Source organism: Betta splendens, chromosome 14, assembly GCF_900634795.4.
Source record: "Betta splendens chromosome 14, fBetSpl5.4, whole genome shotgun sequence".
Classification (NCBI taxonomy): domain Eukaryota; kingdom Metazoa; phylum Chordata; class Actinopteri; order Anabantiformes; family Osphronemidae; genus Betta; species Betta splendens.
Window position 1 is genome coordinate 9,385,981 of NC_040894.2, and position 17,738 is coordinate 9,403,718.

At 44.0% G+C, this 17,738-nt stretch overlaps 7 protein-coding genes and 12 non-coding genes across 21 annotated transcripts; 16 read left to right on the forward strand and 3 right to left on the reverse strand.

Annotated features, from left to right (window-relative positions):
* Positions 1–70: 70 nt before the first annotated feature.
* Positions 71–2,132, reverse strand: timm10b (translocase of inner mitochondrial membrane 10 homolog B (yeast)). Of its 2 annotated transcripts, none has more exons than XM_041073658.2 (4): positions 2,107–2,132; positions 1,359–1,425; positions 1,183–1,278; positions 71–1,034 (listed from the first exon to the last, which is right to left on the reverse strand). In XM_041073658.2, exons 1-4 carry the CDS (start codon positions 2,115–2,117, stop codon positions 459–461), a joined length of 750 nt encoding a protein of 249 aa, XP_040929592.1. In that variant the 5' UTR covers positions 2,118–2,132; the 3' UTR covers positions 71–458. The 2 variants fall into 2 exon arrangements, with proteins under 2 accessions (XP_040929592.1, XP_029030422.1); XM_029174589.3 differs by lacking the exon at positions 2,107–2,132 and adding an exon at positions 1,568–1,654.
* LOC114869847 (hepatocyte cell adhesion molecule-like) lies at positions 2,107–4,687 on the forward strand. Of its 2 annotated transcripts, none has more exons than XM_041073657.2 (7): positions 2,107–2,330; positions 3,188–3,529; positions 3,604–3,885; positions 3,966–4,059; positions 4,133–4,203; positions 4,306–4,379; positions 4,550–4,687. In XM_041073657.2, the coding sequence occupies exons 1-7, from the start codon at positions 2,138–2,140 to the stop codon at positions 4,673–4,675; spliced, it is 1,182 nt and encodes a 393-aa protein (XP_040929591.1). In that variant the 5' UTR covers positions 2,107–2,137; the 3' UTR covers positions 4,676–4,687. The 2 variants fall into 2 exon arrangements, with proteins under 2 accessions (XP_040929591.1, XP_029030198.2); XM_029174365.3 differs by having other exon boundaries at positions 4,133–4,197.
* Positions 4,688–4,980: 293 nt separating this feature from the next.
* LOC114869848 (histone H3) lies at positions 4,981–5,572 on the reverse strand. Its single transcript, XM_029174367.3, has one exon. The coding sequence runs from the start codon at positions 5,509–5,511 to the stop codon at positions 5,101–5,103; it is 411 nt and encodes a 136-aa protein (XP_029030200.1). The 5' UTR covers positions 5,512–5,572; the 3' UTR covers positions 4,981–5,100.
* A 200-nt stretch (positions 5,573–5,772) lies between these two features.
* On the forward strand, positions 5,773–6,441 carry LOC114869614 (histone H2A-like). Its single transcript, XM_029173985.3, has one exon. The coding sequence runs from the start codon at positions 5,826–5,828 to the stop codon at positions 6,213–6,215; it is 390 nt and encodes a 129-aa protein (XP_029029818.1). The 5' UTR covers positions 5,773–5,825; the 3' UTR covers positions 6,216–6,441.
* Positions 6,442–7,728: 1,287 nt separating this feature from the next.
* Positions 7,729–8,468, reverse strand: LOC114869613 (histone H1-like). Its single transcript, XM_029173984.3, has one exon. The coding sequence runs from the start codon at positions 8,403–8,405 to the stop codon at positions 7,776–7,778; it is 630 nt and encodes a 209-aa protein (XP_029029817.1). The 5' UTR covers positions 8,406–8,468; the 3' UTR covers positions 7,729–7,775.
* Positions 8,469–10,372: 1,904 nt separating this feature from the next.
* LOC114869616 (histone H4) lies at positions 10,373–11,296 on the forward strand. Its single transcript, XM_029173987.3, has one exon. It carries the CDS (start codon positions 10,392–10,394, stop codon positions 10,701–10,703), a length of 312 nt encoding a protein of 103 aa, XP_029029820.1. The 5' UTR covers positions 10,373–10,391; the 3' UTR covers positions 10,704–11,296.
* Positions 11,297–11,429: 133 nt separating this feature from the next.
* LOC114869615 (histone H2B 1/2-like) lies at positions 11,430–12,362 on the forward strand. The gene has a single exon (XM_029173986.2). It carries the CDS (start codon positions 11,475–11,477, stop codon positions 11,844–11,846), a length of 372 nt encoding a protein of 123 aa, XP_029029819.1. The 5' UTR covers positions 11,430–11,474; the 3' UTR covers positions 11,847–12,362.
* A 641-nt stretch (positions 12,363–13,003) lies between these two features.
* On the forward strand, positions 13,004–13,091 carry trnal-aag (transfer RNA leucine (anticodon AAG)). The gene is given in 2 exon segments: positions 13,004–13,040; positions 13,056–13,091. It is a non-coding gene; the product is annotated as a tRNA-Leu (tRNA).
* Positions 13,092–13,305: 214 nt separating this feature from the next.
* Positions 13,306–13,394, forward strand: trnay-gua (transfer RNA tyrosine (anticodon GUA)). Its single transcript is given in 2 exon segments — positions 13,306–13,342; positions 13,359–13,394. It is a non-coding gene; the product is annotated as a tRNA-Tyr (tRNA).
* Positions 13,395–13,621: 227 nt separating this feature from the next.
* Positions 13,622–13,710, forward strand: trnay-gua (transfer RNA tyrosine (anticodon GUA)). The gene is given in 2 exon segments: positions 13,622–13,658; positions 13,675–13,710. It is a non-coding gene; the product is annotated as a tRNA-Tyr (tRNA).
* Positions 13,711–14,188: 478 nt separating this feature from the next.
* On the forward strand, positions 14,189–14,277 carry trnay-gua (transfer RNA tyrosine (anticodon GUA)). The gene is given in 2 exon segments: positions 14,189–14,225; positions 14,242–14,277. It is a non-coding gene; the product is annotated as a tRNA-Tyr (tRNA).
* A 227-nt stretch (positions 14,278–14,504) lies between these two features.
* On the forward strand, positions 14,505–14,593 carry trnay-gua (transfer RNA tyrosine (anticodon GUA)). Its single transcript is given in 2 exon segments — positions 14,505–14,541; positions 14,558–14,593. It is a non-coding gene; the product is annotated as a tRNA-Tyr (tRNA).
* Positions 14,594–15,071: 478 nt separating this feature from the next.
* trnay-gua (transfer RNA tyrosine (anticodon GUA)) lies at positions 15,072–15,160 on the forward strand. Its single transcript is given in 2 exon segments — positions 15,072–15,108; positions 15,125–15,160. It is a non-coding gene; the product is annotated as a tRNA-Tyr (tRNA).
* A 227-nt stretch (positions 15,161–15,387) lies between these two features.
* Positions 15,388–15,476, forward strand: trnay-gua (transfer RNA tyrosine (anticodon GUA)). Its single transcript is given in 2 exon segments — positions 15,388–15,424; positions 15,441–15,476. It is a non-coding gene; the product is annotated as a tRNA-Tyr (tRNA).
* Positions 15,477–15,703: 227 nt separating this feature from the next.
* trnay-gua (transfer RNA tyrosine (anticodon GUA)) lies at positions 15,704–15,792 on the forward strand. The gene is given in 2 exon segments: positions 15,704–15,740; positions 15,757–15,792. It is a non-coding gene; the product is annotated as a tRNA-Tyr (tRNA).
* Positions 15,793–16,269: 477 nt separating this feature from the next.
* On the forward strand, positions 16,270–16,358 carry trnay-gua (transfer RNA tyrosine (anticodon GUA)). The gene is given in 2 exon segments: positions 16,270–16,306; positions 16,323–16,358. It is a non-coding gene; the product is annotated as a tRNA-Tyr (tRNA).
* Positions 16,359–16,585: 227 nt separating this feature from the next.
* Positions 16,586–16,674, forward strand: trnay-gua (transfer RNA tyrosine (anticodon GUA)). Its single transcript is given in 2 exon segments — positions 16,586–16,622; positions 16,639–16,674. It is a non-coding gene; the product is annotated as a tRNA-Tyr (tRNA).
* A 478-nt stretch (positions 16,675–17,152) lies between these two features.
* On the forward strand, positions 17,153–17,241 carry trnay-gua (transfer RNA tyrosine (anticodon GUA)). Its single transcript is given in 2 exon segments — positions 17,153–17,189; positions 17,206–17,241. It is a non-coding gene; the product is annotated as a tRNA-Tyr (tRNA).
* A 227-nt stretch (positions 17,242–17,468) lies between these two features.
* Positions 17,469–17,557, forward strand: trnay-gua (transfer RNA tyrosine (anticodon GUA)). Its single transcript is given in 2 exon segments — positions 17,469–17,505; positions 17,522–17,557. It is a non-coding gene; the product is annotated as a tRNA-Tyr (tRNA).
* The last annotated feature ends 181 nt before the right edge of the window (positions 17,558–17,738 follow it).

A 17,738-nucleotide genomic window follows, 5' to 3' on the forward strand; every position in this document is an offset into this window, starting at 1 on the left:
CGCCACTGCAGGACAATTAAAGGCTTTCTGCTTATTATCATTAATTATTATAAAATCAAGAACACAAAAATACACACCTCAAACGTTTTTTTAATTATTATGGACCTCTGCATTTACTGTCACAAGCATTAGACTGAGCTGTCCTGACGTCTGAAAGTCCAAATTGAAGTGTAAACAATTATCTTCATGTACTGATGAATCAAAAACGTAAAAAGTAACAATTCAAATTAAGTCAGATTCTGAAGCTGATAAATTTAGGAAACTATAAATTTGTTTATAAAACTAATTATAACATTATTTAGGAAAATAACCAAAAATTGTATGACATGACAACATAAAAGATAACAGATGTTTACTATTTCACTTTACTATTTTTAGTAACAAATAAAACATCATCACATTTGGGTTGTTTGTGTTGGAAGTCAGGTTGCAGTTTGACTTCCTGTGACTCAGCTTGCTTACTGGCCTGGTGGAGGGGAAACATCTGGGGTTCTCACTTGGCCTGACAGTCCCTCTGTTGGTTGAGACATTCTGGATGCAGGAGTTGTCGACACAGGTGCACTTTCCGACAATGTCTGTTTAGATGCTGTCAAACTTGCAGACTCTATTTGTGCACCAACTGTGTTTGCCTGACGAAATCCTGAAATATAAGACTGTCCATCATCAGACTTATTAAACTCTGTTTCAAATGTAGGCGTGAGCGGTGCGGCAGCTGATAATTTGACTTGTGTAGATTTGGACACAGCAGAATCATTTGGAATTTCTAATCCTGCTGGCATCATAGCTTCACCATGGCTGTTAGTTCCTGACAGTCCAGGTGTTTGTGGTGGTGCGGATGCTGCTGATGTGTCTGTGGCCGGTGACCCCACAGATGCAGAAGCAGCTGCCTCTGCAGCCTTGGCGTTCTCCGCTGCCTTGCTCTCCATCTCCTCCATGCGACGCTGCACCATGCGGGGCATCAGCTGCACATAGGTGCCCATCAGGCGGTGGTTAGAGCGGATCAGTTTCCCTGCGCAGTTGTCCACACAGCGTTCCTAAACACACAACAATCACAGGGCTACAGTACAGTCTTCACAAAGTCAATGACAAGGAATCCAGCTAAACTCTAACTGTACTGTGTGCATGCTTTACAGATGTGCATCCGCGCCTGTATGTGACAGGTTAGCTTTTTATTCAGTGTACCTCGTCCATGGTGAGGTTTCTGTAGTTGAAATTGCTGCTGCATCGCTGGAAGCAGATTTCAGTCATGCGGTTGTAGACCAGAAGAAAATCCCGCAGCTGCAAGAAAATCGGTCGCTTATAAAACGGTGTCTATTTTAACACCAAGCTCACTGCAAGTGAATATCAGCGTGACTTACATTTCTCAGCTGTTGGTCAGGATCCATTGTGATTCCGCCCGAGGTTGTCGACTGCTTAGCTAAAATGCTAACATGAGAGCAAGTCAGATCACTAATTGGTTACGATCTCACCGATTCTTTACTATTTAAAGTGAACAAAGGCCAAGTCCCATCACGTGTAGGCTAATAGATAACAAATCGTAACTTTACACAGACTGAATCAGTTATACCAGTAAATCGGTGTGAATTGCCTGACATTCACATGTGTGCTGCCATCTTTGTAACGAAGATCCTCTATTGGGGGAGGAAGCTTTACTATGAACTTAAATCTCTCTATTTCCGGTTCGCACTGGAGGTCTCACTCGCAGTTCCTGCCGCTGCTTTTTTCTTAACTAGGTTTTTGGCCTTAACTGTTAAATCTGAACAGCCGATGGACGGATCATGAAACAAATGTATTAGCTGCATATAAAACATATATGTGAAACATGCTGATATAAAATAAATGTTTAGGCTAGGCCTTAATCTGCCCAATAATATAATATATAATAATATTATTATATATATTTATATTATTATATATAATATTAGAAATAAACGCCTTTTTGTCATTCTTCACTGAGCAAGTTCAACATCTGCACTGTTAAGGCTTAAAAACTAGCAAAATCCTGTTGATTGTAAACATTATATTCATAAGGAATTACTTAATCGATGCAACAAAAAATACATATCTAACTATTCGTACCAAACCAAAACCCAGACACACACTCACTTTTGTCCCATTTGTGGCTTTTGAGAACAACATGCGCTCAGTCCCCGCGAGGTCTGAAAGACTAACTGTGTCCTCGGTCCTGCCCAGAGGCACAAATTATGCTGGTTGCCTGCTCGGAAAACAAAGCTTTAGACCAGAGATGAAGACACAGAAGAAAGGCCCTGTAAAATCCAAAACTATTTCCCAGATGGTTTTACTTCTGTCTCTTGGATTCTTCAATCCAGGTGAGTCACCATTTCTGCTTCACATTTATAAGAAATTAAAAGTAGTTGATGTCGCTGAGGTTAAGCCAGAGAGCTGCTGTTTCCAGTGGATTAGATGTTTACACAGTTGTTGTGTTGAAATTAGTAGTTGGTGCAACTCGGATGCTGCAGTTTGCAGATGTTAGTGATGCATTGTTGCCCAACACCAACCTGTCTGATGAGCGTTCAGACGTTACATGCACAGTGTGAGCAAGTGGCACCAACTGCGTAGTGACTTTAATAAACGGCGATAATTACATCCAGGGGTGAAACAGACAGAGAGACACAGTGCGGAGACAGAGGTTTGTGTTTTACATCACCAGAAAGCGTGAAGTTAGAAAATATTAAAGTCCTCCGTAAACTGAACGCCCCAGATGTGACAAAGGTAGCGTCTGTTGCCAGAGTATTGCATTGCATTAGACTGCGTGGGTGCTTTTACAGTCCTGTGCCCACGCTTTCTAAGTAATACACTATTTGTGCAACGGACTGTATCACACACTGCCCATTCACACGAGTGGCCTTTTCGGCGGCGACTGTGCTCCATCGCTGTCCTGCTATTGTTAAGGCGGAGCAGAGGCCACTGAGCTGCTGTGTTTCCACATCTGGACCGCGGCCAGCGCTTTTTTTCATGAACTGCCGACAGGGGAAACTTTGACGAACAATCCTCGCTTTTGTTGGACTGTCAGCTGTTGCTATGGCAAAAGCAGAGGCCGTGTGAACTGGTTCCAGGATACAGCAGTGATGGGGCGTTCAGCCTTCGTGAATGGATGTGAAGCCGTTAGCTATAAATATGCAATGAGTAAAAGAGCTGAGCTGTTCCTCTGGTGCGCTCCCTGCAGGTGTGGTTCTGGCCGTGAATATGACTATTCCCATCACTCTCATCAGAGGCACAGTAGGAGGTGAAGCGCTTTTATCGGTCCGCTACAGCAGCTTAAGCCTTGACCGGCCCGTGATCAAGTGGCAGCTGGAGAGAGAAAAGCTCGTCACTGTTGTTCAGTCGATCGGTACCGACATCATCGGGACCCCGAGGCCCGAGTATCGCGATCGGATCATGGTGTTCGAGAACGGGACGCTGCTTCTGCACAACCTGAGGCTGTCTGACGATGGAACCTACGGCGTGGAGATCTCCATCACGGACGACATCTTCACAGGGGAGGGCAGCATCACCCTCAGCGTGGACGGTAAGAGCCTCAGTTCTGTTTAGTTTAGTTCGTTTTATAATTTAGTCACGTGTTGGTGGCTCATCTTTACTCAGAGTCCATATCTAAGCCGTGGATTCACGTGGCGTCTTCATCGGTGCTGGAGCTCAGTGAAAACGTCGTCCTCAACTGCTCCCATGAAAATGGCACCAGAACCACATACGGGTGGTTCAAAGGTGGGAAACCACTGAGCAACGAGACCAGGTTCACGCTGTCAACAGACCAGAAGCTCTTAACAATAAAGAGGGTCCTAATGACAGATGATGACGTCTACAGCTGCGCAGTGCAGAACCCAGTGGGCAGCGCAGAGAGCCTCCCTCTCAGACTCACTGTCTACAGTACGTGACCCTTTGAATCACATCACATGATCCCATCCTCACCTGTTGCACACAAACCGTAATCTCTCATTTTCTACTAGAAAGAAGCTCCCTCTATATCATCATTTCCACCGGAGGCATCTTCCTCCTCGTCACCTTGGTAACGGTATGCGCCTGCTGGTCGCCTTCCAAAAAGTAAGAATTTATTCTGAAATGCAAGCGTACACTGTAACAGTAGTAAAACACTGAACCATTATTGTTCTCATAGGGAAAGACATCGACCCAGAAAGCCTCTGTCTAGATTTTACCGTTCTCATCGGCCACCGATCAAACGTACGGGTAACGTTACGCCGCTCTCTGCTGCTACAGTAACGTTGATAGGCACGATCTAATGTGACTGGACTGAGAAAAGAGTGAGATGATGCTCATCCTGTCCCACAGGCGATGCGCTGCCGAAGCTGACAGAGCACAATGGAATAAAGGCAGTAACGTCACTTTACATTCTGCAGCAAAAGGTACTTCATTTACCATGATTTCACAACATTCAGTGACTCACAAAAGACAGCAAGACCCGAAATAGGAAGCAAAGCTAGTGTCGACTGGAAGCTGCAGCCTTCATTATAAATCAGTATGAACACAGCATTGCCAGGGTTAAGACTTGATCTGAAATCCATCGGTTTTGCAGGAACCCTCGTTGGACGACTCATCCAGCAACAGCATCGGATCTCCCTCAGAACAAGACAACCCGCCGTCTTACACGTCTTTCACCGAAACCGCCGGCCCCACGGCCTGCTCCCACATGTGCCCCTGAATCATCACCCTGTTGTTACTTATAGCAGTTATCTTATTGCAGGTTTACCATCATTTCTATTTAAGACAGGCTTTTAACAGCCACAAAGTCTAGGTTCAACACAACCATGGTTGTTTACACTGGGGCTCCTGGATCTGAGAACATCTGCACGAAACTGTGATTGAAGTCCAATTCAAATGTGAAACTGTTTTGACAGAGATCCCTGTTCTACAATGGTTTTTATAGCCATTTCTTGTGTTAGGTTTTGTGATTGATTTAACTTTAGATTGTCATCAATTTTTCTGCTGTACAATAAAATCCTATAAAGTTTTCAGCTTAATGTGGTAATAACGCCATAAAATAGTGAAAAAATGAATAGGAAAACCGTCTTTAGTTTATGTAGTGGCTCTTAAAAGAGCCGTTGTGGTGTTTATGGAGCGGACAGTTTAAGCCCTCTCCCCGCGGATGCGCCGGGCCAGCTGGATGTCTTTGGGCATGATGGTGACCCTCTTGGCGTGGATGGCGCACAGGTTGGTGTCCTCGAACAGACCGACCAGATAAGCCTCGCTGGCCTCCTGCAGAGCCATGACGGCAGAGCTCTGGAAGCGCAGGTCGGTCTTGAAGTCCTGGGCGATCTCCCTCACCAGGCGCTGGAAGGGCAGCTTGCGGATTAGCAGCTCGGTGGACTTCTGGTAGCGACGGATCTCTCTCAGAGCCACGGTACCGGGCCTGTAGCGATGGGGCTTCTTGACGCCGCCGGTTGCCGGAGCGCTTTTGCGCGCAGCTTTGGTTGCGAGCTGTTTCCTGGGCGCTTTGCCTCCAGTGGACTTGCGAGCGGTCTGCTTAGTTCTTGCCATTCTTTCTGCGTTCAGTAGATGAATGAAGTACAGGCAGAAAACCGCTGCTTTTAAGCTCTGTTACCGGATGCGAACCGTTGACGCTCGGTTCCTGATTGGTGAACGCATGGGGAAGCGCGTCCCCGCCTGAATCTCCGCCGTTGATTGGAGAAAAGCATTTTAAAATGTCCGCCAATTCTCATAGCGACCGCCCTCTGCTGCGCCGCCTCTGATTGGTCTGGCAGGCTTCTTGCCGCTCTGAGGGCTATATAATGGACGGTTCCGCGCATTAGAGCTATATGTTCCTTGACGAACCTTGAGCAAAATCCTTAAATATGTCTGGTAGAGGCAAAACCGGAGGGAAGGCTAGGGCTAAGGCGAAGACCAGGTCTTCTAGAGCCGGACTTCAGTTTCCCGTGGGTCGTGTTCACAGGCTGTTGCGTAAAGGCAACTATGCTGAGCGCGTCGGCGCTGGAGCTCCCGTCTACTTGGCGGCAGTGCTTGAGTACCTCACCGCTGAGATCCTGGAGTTGGCTGGAAACGCTGCCCGCGACAACAAGAAGACCAGAATCATCCCCCGCCACCTGCAGCTGGCCGTCCGCAACGACGAGGAGCTGAACAAGCTGCTCGGCGGCGTTACCATCGCTCAGGGCGGCGTCCTGCCCAACATCCAGGCGGTGCTGCTGCCCAAGAAGACCGAGAAACCCGCCGGAAAGGCGAAGTAAACGGACTGGTTCAATCTACCGACAACGGCTCTTTTAAGAGCCACACACACTATCTAAAGAACAATCTCTTGTGTTTAAACAAAAGCTTTATGTAAACAATCTATTTTTTGCATGCTTTAAAAATATATAATATAAAGCCGTTCTTAATTGCTTTTACTTCAGTAAGCGATTACAAAGGTTATAACTTGTATCTATTAAACGTCATAATAAAATCCAGTTTAAATGATTTGTGGAGACATTCTATTTTTCACAATATATGGTAAGTTTGTTTTGGAACTCAATTGCTCTAAAACAAAACTAGTGTAAACACACATATGTTGACTAAATTTTTTCAAATGTAAAGTATTGGAACTTAAGAATATATCAAGGAATCTAACAAATTTCAAATCTAGCTTTTATTCAGCACAACCACTAAAGAGACTAATTTGGTGAAACCTTGGGCAAGATTCATCACTGTCCTGCCCTCTCTATAATGGTACTGTATAGTATGAGCATCAAAAAGGAAATAGGCTGAGAAACAGTCTTTACCCCTGGCCTATTAGACTTCTATTTAACTGTCATATTCAAATTATTCTGATATATATATCAGTATCAATTTGTATATGTGTGTATATGTGTATATATGTATACATGTGTGTATATATGTATGTATATGTATATATGTATGTGTATATATGTGTGTGGGGGCAGTGACTATGCACTAGTGATCAGTGTGGGACATGTGTTTAGATTTATATTGTATTGCTTATCCAATTTCATTGTCTACATGTACAATGACAAAAGATTCTATTCTATAACAAGCCCATTACTTACATGTGGAAGGAAACCTCACTGAAGGTTAAGAAGTTAAGTTGACATGACTCTACCTCTAAACCACCTGGATGACTGCGAATCTTCACCCTCTTATTAGTAATTCTAACAAAATCACCACTGGCTGGTCTGGATCTGCATGAAGAACAATAGCAATGTACTGGAAGATTGAGGTGTGGATAGTTGTGAGAACAGATGATGCAATCTCATTGATTCTTTTTATTTTGATTTATTTTGTTCATGTAGTAGTAGTAAATGTTCTTGTATAGGTTAACTTTGTTCTAATACAAAATTATTACAATACTTTACATCAACTCCCTCCCCTCATGAGTAGTACAAAATATATACAGCCATAAATAAATCCACAAACGGTCCACACACAAACACACACAAAAGTCAAGGCTTGACTGTAGTCTGTCAGCACCTGATTCAGGAGCTGGCAGTAAAGACAGAACCTGGAATAACTCATAGCTGAGAGGCTTCATGTTTACTGGCTTATTAACAAGTTTGTTAAAAGTGAACGCTAAAAGTAAAAGTTATGTTATTCTTACACCATCAATATAATATATGTGCACAGGACAAACTATATACTAACTATAAAATATACTACATTATTATTAGTTATCACTAATAATTATTATTATCATTAGTTATCATTATTACTATTATTATCATTATTAGGAATATTGTCTCCAGTCTCATGTGGTGGCTCTGAAAAGAGCCTTTGTGTTAAACCGTTGAGTGATCAGCTCACTTCTTCTTGGCCGCGGTCTTCTTGGCTTTAGGCTTTGCCGCCTTCTTAGCTGGAGCCTTCTTAGGGGCCGGAGCTTTCTTGGCAGCAGGGGCCTTCTTCGCCACCTTCTTCGGGCTTTTGGTAGCCTTCTTGGGGCTCTTTGCTGCCTTCTTGGCTGCTGCCGCTGGCTTCTTCACCTTCTTCGGAGACTTCTTAGCGGCCGCCGGCTTCTTTGCGGCCGCTGCTTTGGGCTTCTTGGCGGCTGCAGGTTTCTTGGCTGCGGGCTTCTTGGCTTTAGGAGCGGGCTTCTTGGCAGCGGGCTTCTTAGCCTTGGTCTCGGTCTTTTTGTTGATCTTGAAGGAGCCGGAAGCGCCGATTCCTTTAGTTTGGATCAGGAGCCCTTTGGTGACCAGGTTCTTGATGGCGATCCTGACGCGAGCCTTGTTTTTCTCCACGTCGTAGCCACCGGCAGCCAGAACCTTCTTCATGGCGCTAGTGGACATGCCGGTCCTCTCCTTGGACGCGGACACGGCTTTGATGATCTGCTCACCCACGCTAGGACCGCTCTTCTTGGGCTTGGCGGCCTTCTTCTTGGCGGCCTTGGCCGGAGCGGTGGCCGGAGCTGCAGCTGGTGCTTCCTCTACCATTTTGTTTCTGGACAGTTTCCTTCTCGCAGTGCGACGAAAGTCAGAGTATTGAGAATCCGGGGAAGTAGGCGGCTCATAAACACATCATGAGAACCGTGGAGACTCAACCGGCGTGAGCTACTGCGGGCGCTGTGACGCCGAGACACTTGTGTTTTCTCTGCACCGATAAAACCTCTCAAAATCACAGCACGAGAACCGCTGGAGACGAAAAGTGAAGTGAGCCGACAGCGAAGACATGTGTCTTTATATCTAGTTCATGTGGAGCTCTGACGGTCGCGTTGTTTTCTCTGTAGAGCCTCTAAACTTCACCTATCCCGCCTTCTGATCGGCGCTACTCTTATAATTTCTCAACAAAAAACATTCAAATTGGAATAAACTGCCACCAAAACCATATTTATTGCTGCTCCACGTGTTGATTTAGTGACTCAAAGTCAAACCAGCATCAGCCGATGGTCGTGTTGCAATAAAGTGACGCTTTTGTGTTCGCAGCAAACACACTGCTGAGGCTCGTGTAGGACTCCAGACAGACTTCCTCTCAGGACTGAGGACGACGAGTTTGATCAATGAACGGCAATATTTGTATGAAACATTAAAACACTTTGTGTGTATATAGGATGTTTAATACAGAATCTCTAAATGTAGGGTTACGTCATGACGTAGCTGCTAACTAACAGGGAATAGGAGTGATTTACTTCCTATGTCTTCTTAGCTGTTAGATTGGCAGATTTTAGATTTTGTAGATCAGAAACCTCGGTATATGTAGTGATGTGTAGATGATTCAGTGCTGATTTTAACTGTGCATGCGTAAAAATAAGTATAAGCATATCAGTTGTGTAAACTCAAAAGCAACCAGTGTGTTTAGGGGGTCACTATGACACCATTCGGTTTACAGTTATCTTGTGTCACAAGGGTTTTGAAAAGAAGCACTGAACGGTAATCACTTAATATGATGTGAGTTACTGTATCCTGGTAGGTGTCTAAACATCTAAAACAGGAAAGTGTCACCTTACCAGAATTAATAAGCAAACACTGTAATATACACAGGCAGCACATTGGAACATTTTGTTACACAAAAAGCAAAACGGCCAAATATTGCAGCCGTAGATGCACACACATCTCACAAAACTGCATCGTCCACAACTTTCCTCATCACTTACTGTATGACCCTCACGTTCCTCGCGACACACTAACAAATGACATTACCAACATCATCCACCGGAGGGCGCCATTTCCACGGTGACTCTAATCAAACATAAAAGCATTTCATTTATTTGAGCGGACCAAAAACAGCACAATGAAACGTTTTCAAACTGGAAAAAAAGATTGAAAAAATAATATTTACAAGTGGCTGAGCATGAGCCAATCTAACAACGTGACATAATTAACATTATGAGGATTATAGAGGACTGACTAACAATAAGCCTAACAGGTTTAGTCATTTCTTAGAGAAACTTAAAAGCCAACATTTAAATCAAAGCCGCAAAGAATTGGTGATGTTGTATCTGAAGAATCGCTTTGGGAGCCTTAACAATGTGACAATAAAACTAAAAGGGGGAAAAGACACATGTTATTGTCTATTAAAACGCTCATAGTCGATCTCTGCAGATTGTCAAAACGCTGTCCAAAAATTAAAGGATAATAAGATGATATATAACCAGTAATGTCTCAAAATGAAACATCGCTGCTGTTTAATAAAACCACCGTAATACAAAAAAAATTGGTTCAGTGTTGAACAGGGATCGACATCTTTCAATGACTTAAAATGAAAGTGTGAAAAACAAACTAGCTAAAGGCAGACAAATGATCGAGTGGTTTGAAATTAATTCATTGGGTTGTTGTTCGCGAGTTTTTTTTAACTGAAATTGACTCCGCCCAATAAAACTCCCGCCTTCCGTCCTCTATTAGGTCCGCAGCTTGTCTTCAAATACGCAGTCTGGCCAATAGGCAGACATTCGTCTTTGATCAGTCAAAGTAGAAGCTTTGAAAATGAGTGGAAGAGGAAAGGGTGGAAAAGGTCTCGGAAAGGGGGGCGCCAAGCGTCATCGCAAGGTTCTCCGCGATAACATCCAGGGCATTACAAAGCCCGCTATCCGCCGTCTGGCTCGCCGTGGTGGTGTCAAGCGTATTTCTGGTTTGATCTACGAGGAGACGCGAGGCGTGCTGAAGGTTTTCCTGGAGAACGTGATCCGTGATGCCGTCACCTACACCGAGCACGCAAAGAGGAAGACCGTGACCGCCATGGACGTGGTCTACGCTCTCAAGAGGCAGGGCCGCACCCTGTATGGTTTCGGAAGTTAAATTAGCGAAGTCCAACAACCAAAGGCTCTTTTAAGAGCCACACACATCGTTTAAAAGCATGTTTCCTGGTTTGTTTTCATCAGAATGTTATCACATGCATTAACAATGAATGACGTCGACTCACGGATTCTTAACAATCCAATAGATTAATCTTGTAGGTCCCATATTTTTTGATTTGTTTATTTTGTGGTCTAAGTCAGTAAATGAACCCATGCCAAACGATACTCTACATAATATACGCTGGAAAACTGTACTGTATATTAAGTTATTACCGCAACATGACGTTCGCCTCTGAAACGTATAAAGAAATAGAAAACGGTGCGGAAAGACAGGAAAGTGTCACCTAAGTCGAAAAATACAGACGTACTGGTATCATTAAGGAACAAGGTTGATTTTCTCTATTGTGAGTTTAATAATCTGTCGTATCCTGTCCTAAGGTTCTTTAATGTTATATACTAATTAATACTAATACGAATTTAATATTTTACTAATACAATTAGAAAATTACAAGAAACAACAGTATTGGAAGATTCATTCTCATGCATAGAATATGTTCTTTTCTTCTTTATGTCCGTTTTTTTGGCGGGTTGCAATCGTTAAAATTTGAATAAACTGTCGGTGGAAAACGGTTTCTTACACTTACTTGCGCATGCCCAGTCGGCAGCCAATCCTCTCATAGCTACTGCACAGTATAATTTGCATAAAAAGAACATAAGTACCCAGCCTCACTGACGTTAGACTCATCCGTTGAAGAATTTCAGAGGAAGCAGAATGCCAGAACCAGCAAAGGCGCCGAAGAAGGGCTCAAAGAAAGCCGTGTCTAAGACCGTCAGCAAGACCGGCAAGAAGAAGAGGAGGACCCGCAAGGAGAGCTACGCCATCTACGTGTACAAGGTCCTGAAGCAGGTCCACCCCGACACCGGCATCTCCTCCAAGGCCATGAGCATCATGAACTCCTTCGTCAGCGACATTTTCGAACGCATCGCCGGCGAAGCCTCCCGCCTGGCGCACTACAACAAGCGCTCCACCATCACCTCCAGGGAGATCCAGACCGCCGTCAGACTGCTGCTGCCCGGTGAGCTGGCCAAGCACGCGGTGTCCGAGGGCACCAAGGCTGTGACCAAGTACACCAGCTCCAAGTAAACGCTCGGCTACAACAAAACAACGGCTCTTTTAAGAGCCACAAATCTGACTCTGACGACGAATTTACCCGTGTTTAAACCTTTCCGTCCATAAAGCGTCTGAACAATCGATGGCGCTTGGGTTCTGTATAACTTGCACGGTGTCAAATTGAATATGTCACAATTCTTTGTAGAACACGTCATCAGTGACCGTGAGAATGCCTGGCCGCATAATTAAAATAGCTGTCATACAACGTCATTCATCGTGGTACTAAACCAGAAAAGACCGCGACGTAATTTCATAAGACTACTTGAACAAACCACAAATGGAAGCAAGTCATTCTCTTGGCACATTTTTCCTTATGTATTTTATTTTTGGTGATGGCAGTTGACGCTTCCAGAGGCTTTATTTGATTTTGGCGGAAAATAGACCAAAGTTGTGGAGCTTTGAATTAACGCAGAACAGTGACATCTGGTGGCGCACTACAAGTATATAATCTGCACATGTACAAAATAAAAAGCGTAAAACAAAATGTGATACTGTGAGAAGTGCTTGTGTTACATTGTGGACAATAAGGGTAAAGTCAGAGGGGATGGTGCTTTTGAAACAGGGCCCATTGTCATTCAGCAGCTAAACATGAGCATAAATGCTGTTGCGGGTCATAATCTTTACTGTAGCAGTGTAAAGCTCCATCTGCATCATTGCAGCACACTCTTTGGTCAGCTGGTCTGACAGTTTGGGCAGAGCCTTGGCTGCAGAACCCTGGCTCCTTAAACCTAGGGTCCAAGGGCCTGTGACAGGCCAGTGAAATCTCCAGCATTGAAAACGAGTCTCAGCCAGTGGGTGTGTGATATCGACACATCTGCTTGAGATATAATGTTTTAGCATTGTTACAAAGGGAATGACCTCAGAGGCCGGCACACACATTTTTCCTCAAAGAGCTCAACTGTGAAAGAACAGTGGAGGAAGCAATTTTTTGTACCATCTGTGCAACCGACGAGTTTAGTCGGTCTGTAGCTGGACTACATTAAAAGAAACAACAATTGTGCATTCACCTTCTACCTTTGTTGAAAGAAACAGTTCTTTTCTCGAGTCTAGCATCTCTGCAGGTGAATTTCTCTTGAGTGTATTGGCTCTGTAACTGGACTAGGTTGAAAGAAACGACGCCTGTACATTCACCTTCGATAGCTCAGTTGGTAGAGCGGAGGACTAAGAGTCATAAAAACAGGAATCCTTAGGTCGCTGGTTCAACTCCGGCTCGAAGGATAGTTTTGTTCTAAATGTAGTGGCACTCCGCGTGCTGACAATGCTGTCAGGTTCACCTGTAGATTTATCTGACTGTAGAGTCATCAATCCAGGAATTCTCATTTTGCAGATTCAAGTTCAGCTAGAAAAACAATGTTTTTCTGCAGCTGATTTTCTCCCGAGTGTATTAGGTCTGTATTTGGACTACATTGAAAAAAATAAAACTGTACATTCACCTTCGATAGCTCAGTTGGTAGAGCGGAGGACTGTAGAGTCATGAAAACAGGAATCCTTAGGTCGCTGGTTCAACTCCGGCTCAGAGGATATTTTTGTTCTAAATGTAGTGGCACTGCAGGTGAACTACGTTGAAGGAGCCAATGCTGTCAGGTTGACCTGTAGATTTACCTGACTGTAAAGTCATCAATCCAAGAATTCTGATTTTGCAGCTTCAAATTTAGCTAGAAAGACAATGCTTTTCTGCAACTCACTTTGTTTGAGTGTTGTGGGTCTGTAGCCGGACTACGTTGAAAGAAACAACGTCTGTGTCTTCACCTTCGATAGCTCAGTTGGTAGAGCGGAGGACTGTAGAGTCATGAAAACAGGAATCCTTAGGTCGCTGGTTCAACTCCGGCTCGAAGGATAATTTTGTCCTAAATGTAGTGGCACTGCAGGTGAACTACGTTAAAGGAGCCAATGCTGTCAGGTTGACCTGTAGATTTACCTGACTGTAGAGTCATCAATCCAACAATTCTGATTTTGCAGCTTCAAGTTCAGCTAGAAAAACAATGTTTTTCTGCAGCTGATTTTCTCCCGAGTGTATTAGGTCTGCATTTGTCTTGATACAGGAAACAGGAATCCTTAAGTCGCTGGTTCAACTCCGGCTCGAAGGATAATTTTGTCCTAAATGTAGTGGCACTGCAGGTGAACTACGTTGAAGGAGCCAATGCTGTCAGGTTCACCTGTAGACTTACCTGACTGTAGAGTCATCAATCCAAGAATTCTGATTTTGCAGCTTCAAGTTCAGCTAGAAAGACAATGCTTTTCTGCAACTCACTTTGTCTTGAGTGTTGTGGGTCTGTAGCCGGACTACGTTGAAAGAAACAACGTTTGTGTCTTCACCTTCGATAGCTCAGTTGGTAGAGCGGAGGACTGTAGAGTCATGAAAACAGGAATCCTTAGGTCGCTGGTTCAACTCCGGCTCGAAGGATAATTTTGTCCTAAATGTAGTGGCACTGCAGGTGAACTACGGTAAAGGAGCCAATGCTGTCAGGTTCACCTGTAGGTTTACCTGACTGTAAAGTCATCAATCCAAGAATTCTGATTTTGCAGCTTCAAATTCAGCTAGAAAGACAATGCTTTTCTGCAACTCACTTTGTTTGAGTGTTGTGGGTCTGTAGCCGGACTACGTTGAAAGAAACAACGTCTGTGTCTTCACCTTCGATAGCTCAGTTGGTAGAGCGGAGGACTGTAGAGTCATGAAAACAGGAATCCTTAGGTCGCTGGTTCAACTCCGGCTCGAAGGATAATTTTGTCCTAAATGTAGTGGCACTGCAGGTGAACTACGTTAAAGGAGCCAATGCTGTCAGGTTGACCTGTAGATTTACCTGACTGTAGAGTCATCAATCCAACAATTCTGATTTTGCAGCTTCAAGTTCAGCTAGAAAAACAATGTTTTTCTGCAGCTGATTTTCTCCCGAGTGTATTAGGTCTGCATTTGTCTTGATACAGGAAACAGGAATCCTTAAGTCGCTGGTTCAACTCCGGCTCGAAGGATAATTTTGTCCTAAATGTAGTGGCACTGCAGGTGAACTACGTTAAAGGAGCCAATGCTGTCAGGTTCACCTGTAGACTTACCTGACTGTAGAGTCATCAATCCAAGAATTCTGATTTTGCAGCTTCAAGTTCAGCTAGAAAGACAATGCTTTTCTGCAACTCACTTTGTCTTGAGTGTTGTGGGTCTGTAGCCGGACTACGTTGAAAGAAACAACGTCTGTGTCTTCACCTTCGATAGCTCAGTTGGTAGAGCGGAGGACTGTAGAGTCATGAAAACAGGAATCCTTAGGTCGCTGGTTCAACTCCGGCTCGAAGGATAATTTTGTCCTAAATGTAGTGGCACTGCAGGTGAACTACGGTAAAGGAGCCAATGCTGTCAGGTTCACCTGTAGGTTTACCTGACTGTAAAGTCATCAATCCAAGAATTCTGATTTTGCAGCTTCAAATTCAGCTAGAAAGACAATGCTTTTCTGCAACTCACTTTGTTTGAGTGTTGTGGGTCTGTAGCCGGACTACGTTGAAAGAAACAACGTCTGTGTCTTCACCTTCGATAGCTCAGTTGGTAGAGCGGAGGACTGTAGAGTCATGAAAACAGGAATCCTTAGGTCGCTGGTTCAACTCCGGCTCGAAGGATAATTTTGTCCTAAATGTAGTGGCACTGCAGGTGAACTACGTTAAAGGAGCCAATGCTGTCAGGTTGACCTGTAGATTTACCTGACTGTAGAGTCATCAATCCAACAATTCTGATTTTGCAGCTTCAAGTTCAGCTAGAAAAACAATGTTTTTCTGCAGCTGATTTTCTCCCGAGTGTATTAGGTCTGTATTTGGACTACATTGAAAAAACTAAAACTGTACATTCACCTTTGATAGCTCAGTTGGTAGAGCGGAGGACTGTAGAATCATAAAAACAGGAATCCTTAGGTCGCTGGTTCAACTCCAGCTCAGAGGATATTTTTGTTCTAAATGTAGTGGCACTGCAGGTGAACTACGTTGAAGGAGCCAATGCTGTCAGGTTGACCTGTAGATTTACCTGACTGTAGAGTCATCAATCCAGGAATTCTCATTTTGCAGATTCAAGTTCAGCTAGAAAAACAACGTTTTTCTGCAGCTGATTTTCTCCCGAGTGTATTAGGTCTGTATTTGTCTTGATACAGGAAACAGGAATCCTTAAGTCGCTGGTTCAACTCCGGCTCGAAGGAAATTTTGTCCTAAATGTAGTGGCACTGCAGGTGAACTACGTTAAAGGAGCCAATGCTGTCAGGTTCACCTGTAGACTTACCTGACTGTAGAGTCATCAATCCAAGAATTCTGATTTTGCAGCTTCAAGTTCAGCTAGAAAGACAATGCTTTTCTGCAACTCACTTTGTCTTGAGTGTTGTGGGTCTGTAGCCGGACTACGTTGAAAGAAACAACGTCTGTGTCTTCACCTTCGATAGCTCAGTTTGTAGAGCGGAGGACTGTAGAGTCATGAAAACAGGAATCCTTAGGTCGCTGGTTCAACTCCGGCTCGAAGGATAATTTTGTCCTAAATGTAGTTGCACTGCAGGTGAACTACGTTGAAGGAGCCAATGCTGTCAGGTTGACCTGTAGATTTACCTGACTGTAGAGTCATCAATCCAACAATTCTGATTTTGCAGCTTCAAGTTCAGCTAGAAAAACAATGTTTTTCTGCAGCTGATTTTCTCCCGAGTGTATTAGGTCTGTATTTGGACTACATTGAAAAAACTAAAACTGTACATTCACCTTTGATAGCTCAGTTGGTAGAGCGGAGGACTGTAGAGTCATAAAAACAGGAATCCTTAGGTCGCTGGTTCAACTCCGGCTCAGAGGATATTTTTGTTCTAAATGTAGTGGCACTGCAGGTGAACTACGTTGAAGGAGCCAATGCTGTCAGGTTGACCTGTAGATTTACCTGACTGTAGAGTCATCAATCCAGGAATTCTCATTTTGCAGATTCAAGTTCAGCTAGAAAAACAATGTTTTTCTGCAGCTGATTTTCTCCCGAGTGTATTAGGTCTGTATTTGTCTTGATACAGGAAACAGGAATCCTTAAGTCGCTGGTTCAACTCCGGCTCGAAGGATAATTTTGTCCTAAATGTAGTGGCACTGCAGGTGAACTACGTTAAAGGAGCCAATGCTGTCAGGTTCACCTGTAGACTTACCTGACTGTAGAGTCATCAATCCAAGAATTCTGATTTTGCAGCTTCAAGTTCAGCTAGAAAGACAATGCTTTTCTGCAACTCACTTTGTCTTGAGTGTTGTGGGTCTGTAGCCGGACTACGTTGAAAGAAACAACGTCTGTGTCTTCACCTTCGATAGCTCAGTTGGTAGAGCAGAGGACTGTAGAGTCATGAAAACAGGGATCCTTAGGTCGCTGGTTCAACTCCGGCTCGAAGGATAATTTTGTCCTAAATGTAGTGGCACTGCAGGTGAACTACGGTAAAGGAGCCAATGCTGTCAGGTTCACCTGTAGATTTACCTGACTGTAGAGTCATCAATCCAAGAATTCTGATTTTGCAGCTTCAAGTTCAGCTAGAAAGACAATGCTTTTCTGCAACTCACCTTGTTTGAGTGTTGTGGGTCTGTAGCCGGACTACGTTGAAAGAAACAACGTCTGTGTCTTCACCTTCGATAGCTCAGTTGGTAGAGCGGAGGACTGTAGAGTCATGAAAACAGGAATCCTTAGGTCGCTGGTTCAACTCCGGCTCGAAGGATAATTTTGTCCTAAATGTAGTGGCACTGCAGGTGAACTACGTTAAAGGAGCCAATGCTGTCAGGTTGACCTGTAGATTTACCTGACTGTAGAGTCATCAATCCAACAATTCTGATTTTGCAGCTTCAAGTTCAGCTAGAAAAACAATGTTTTTCTGCAGCTGATTTTCTCCCGAGTGTATT

Coding starts and splice junctions, on each gene's coding strand:
- timm10b (XM_041073658.2), bottom strand. Junction 1,279..1,358: donor CTGACCAACAGCTGAGAAAT/GTAAGTCACGCT, acceptor ATTTTCTTGCAG/CTGCGGGATTTTCTTCTGGT. Junction 1,035..1,182: donor GAAACCTCACCATGGACGAG/GTACACTGAATA, acceptor TTGTGTGTTTAG/GAACGCTGTGTGGACAACTG.
- LOC114869847 (XM_041073657.2), top strand. CDS start 2,138: ATGCGCTCAGTCCCCGCGAGGTCTGAAAGACTAACTGTGTCCTCGGTC. Junction 3,530..3,603: donor CATCACCCTCAGCGTGGACG/GTAAGAGCCTCA, acceptor ATCTTTACTCAG/AGTCCATATCTAAGCCGTGG. Junction 4,380..4,549: donor TTTACATTCTGCAGCAAAAG/GTACTTCATTTA, acceptor TCGGTTTTGCAG/GAACCCTCGTTGGACGACTC.
- LOC114869848 (XM_029174367.3), bottom strand. CDS start 5,511: ATGGCAAGAACTAAGCAGACCGCTCGCAAGTCCACTGGAGGCAAAGCG.
- LOC114869614 (XM_029173985.3), top strand. CDS start 5,826: ATGTCTGGTAGAGGCAAAACCGGAGGGAAGGCTAGGGCTAAGGCGAAG.
- LOC114869613 (XM_029173984.3), bottom strand. CDS start 8,405: ATGGTAGAGGAAGCACCAGCTGCAGCTCCGGCCACCGCTCCGGCCAAG.
- LOC114869616 (XM_029173987.3), top strand. CDS start 10,392: ATGAGTGGAAGAGGAAAGGGTGGAAAAGGTCTCGGAAAGGGGGGCGCC.
- LOC114869615 (XM_029173986.2), top strand. CDS start 11,475: ATGCCAGAACCAGCAAAGGCGCCGAAGAAGGGCTCAAAGAAAGCCGTG.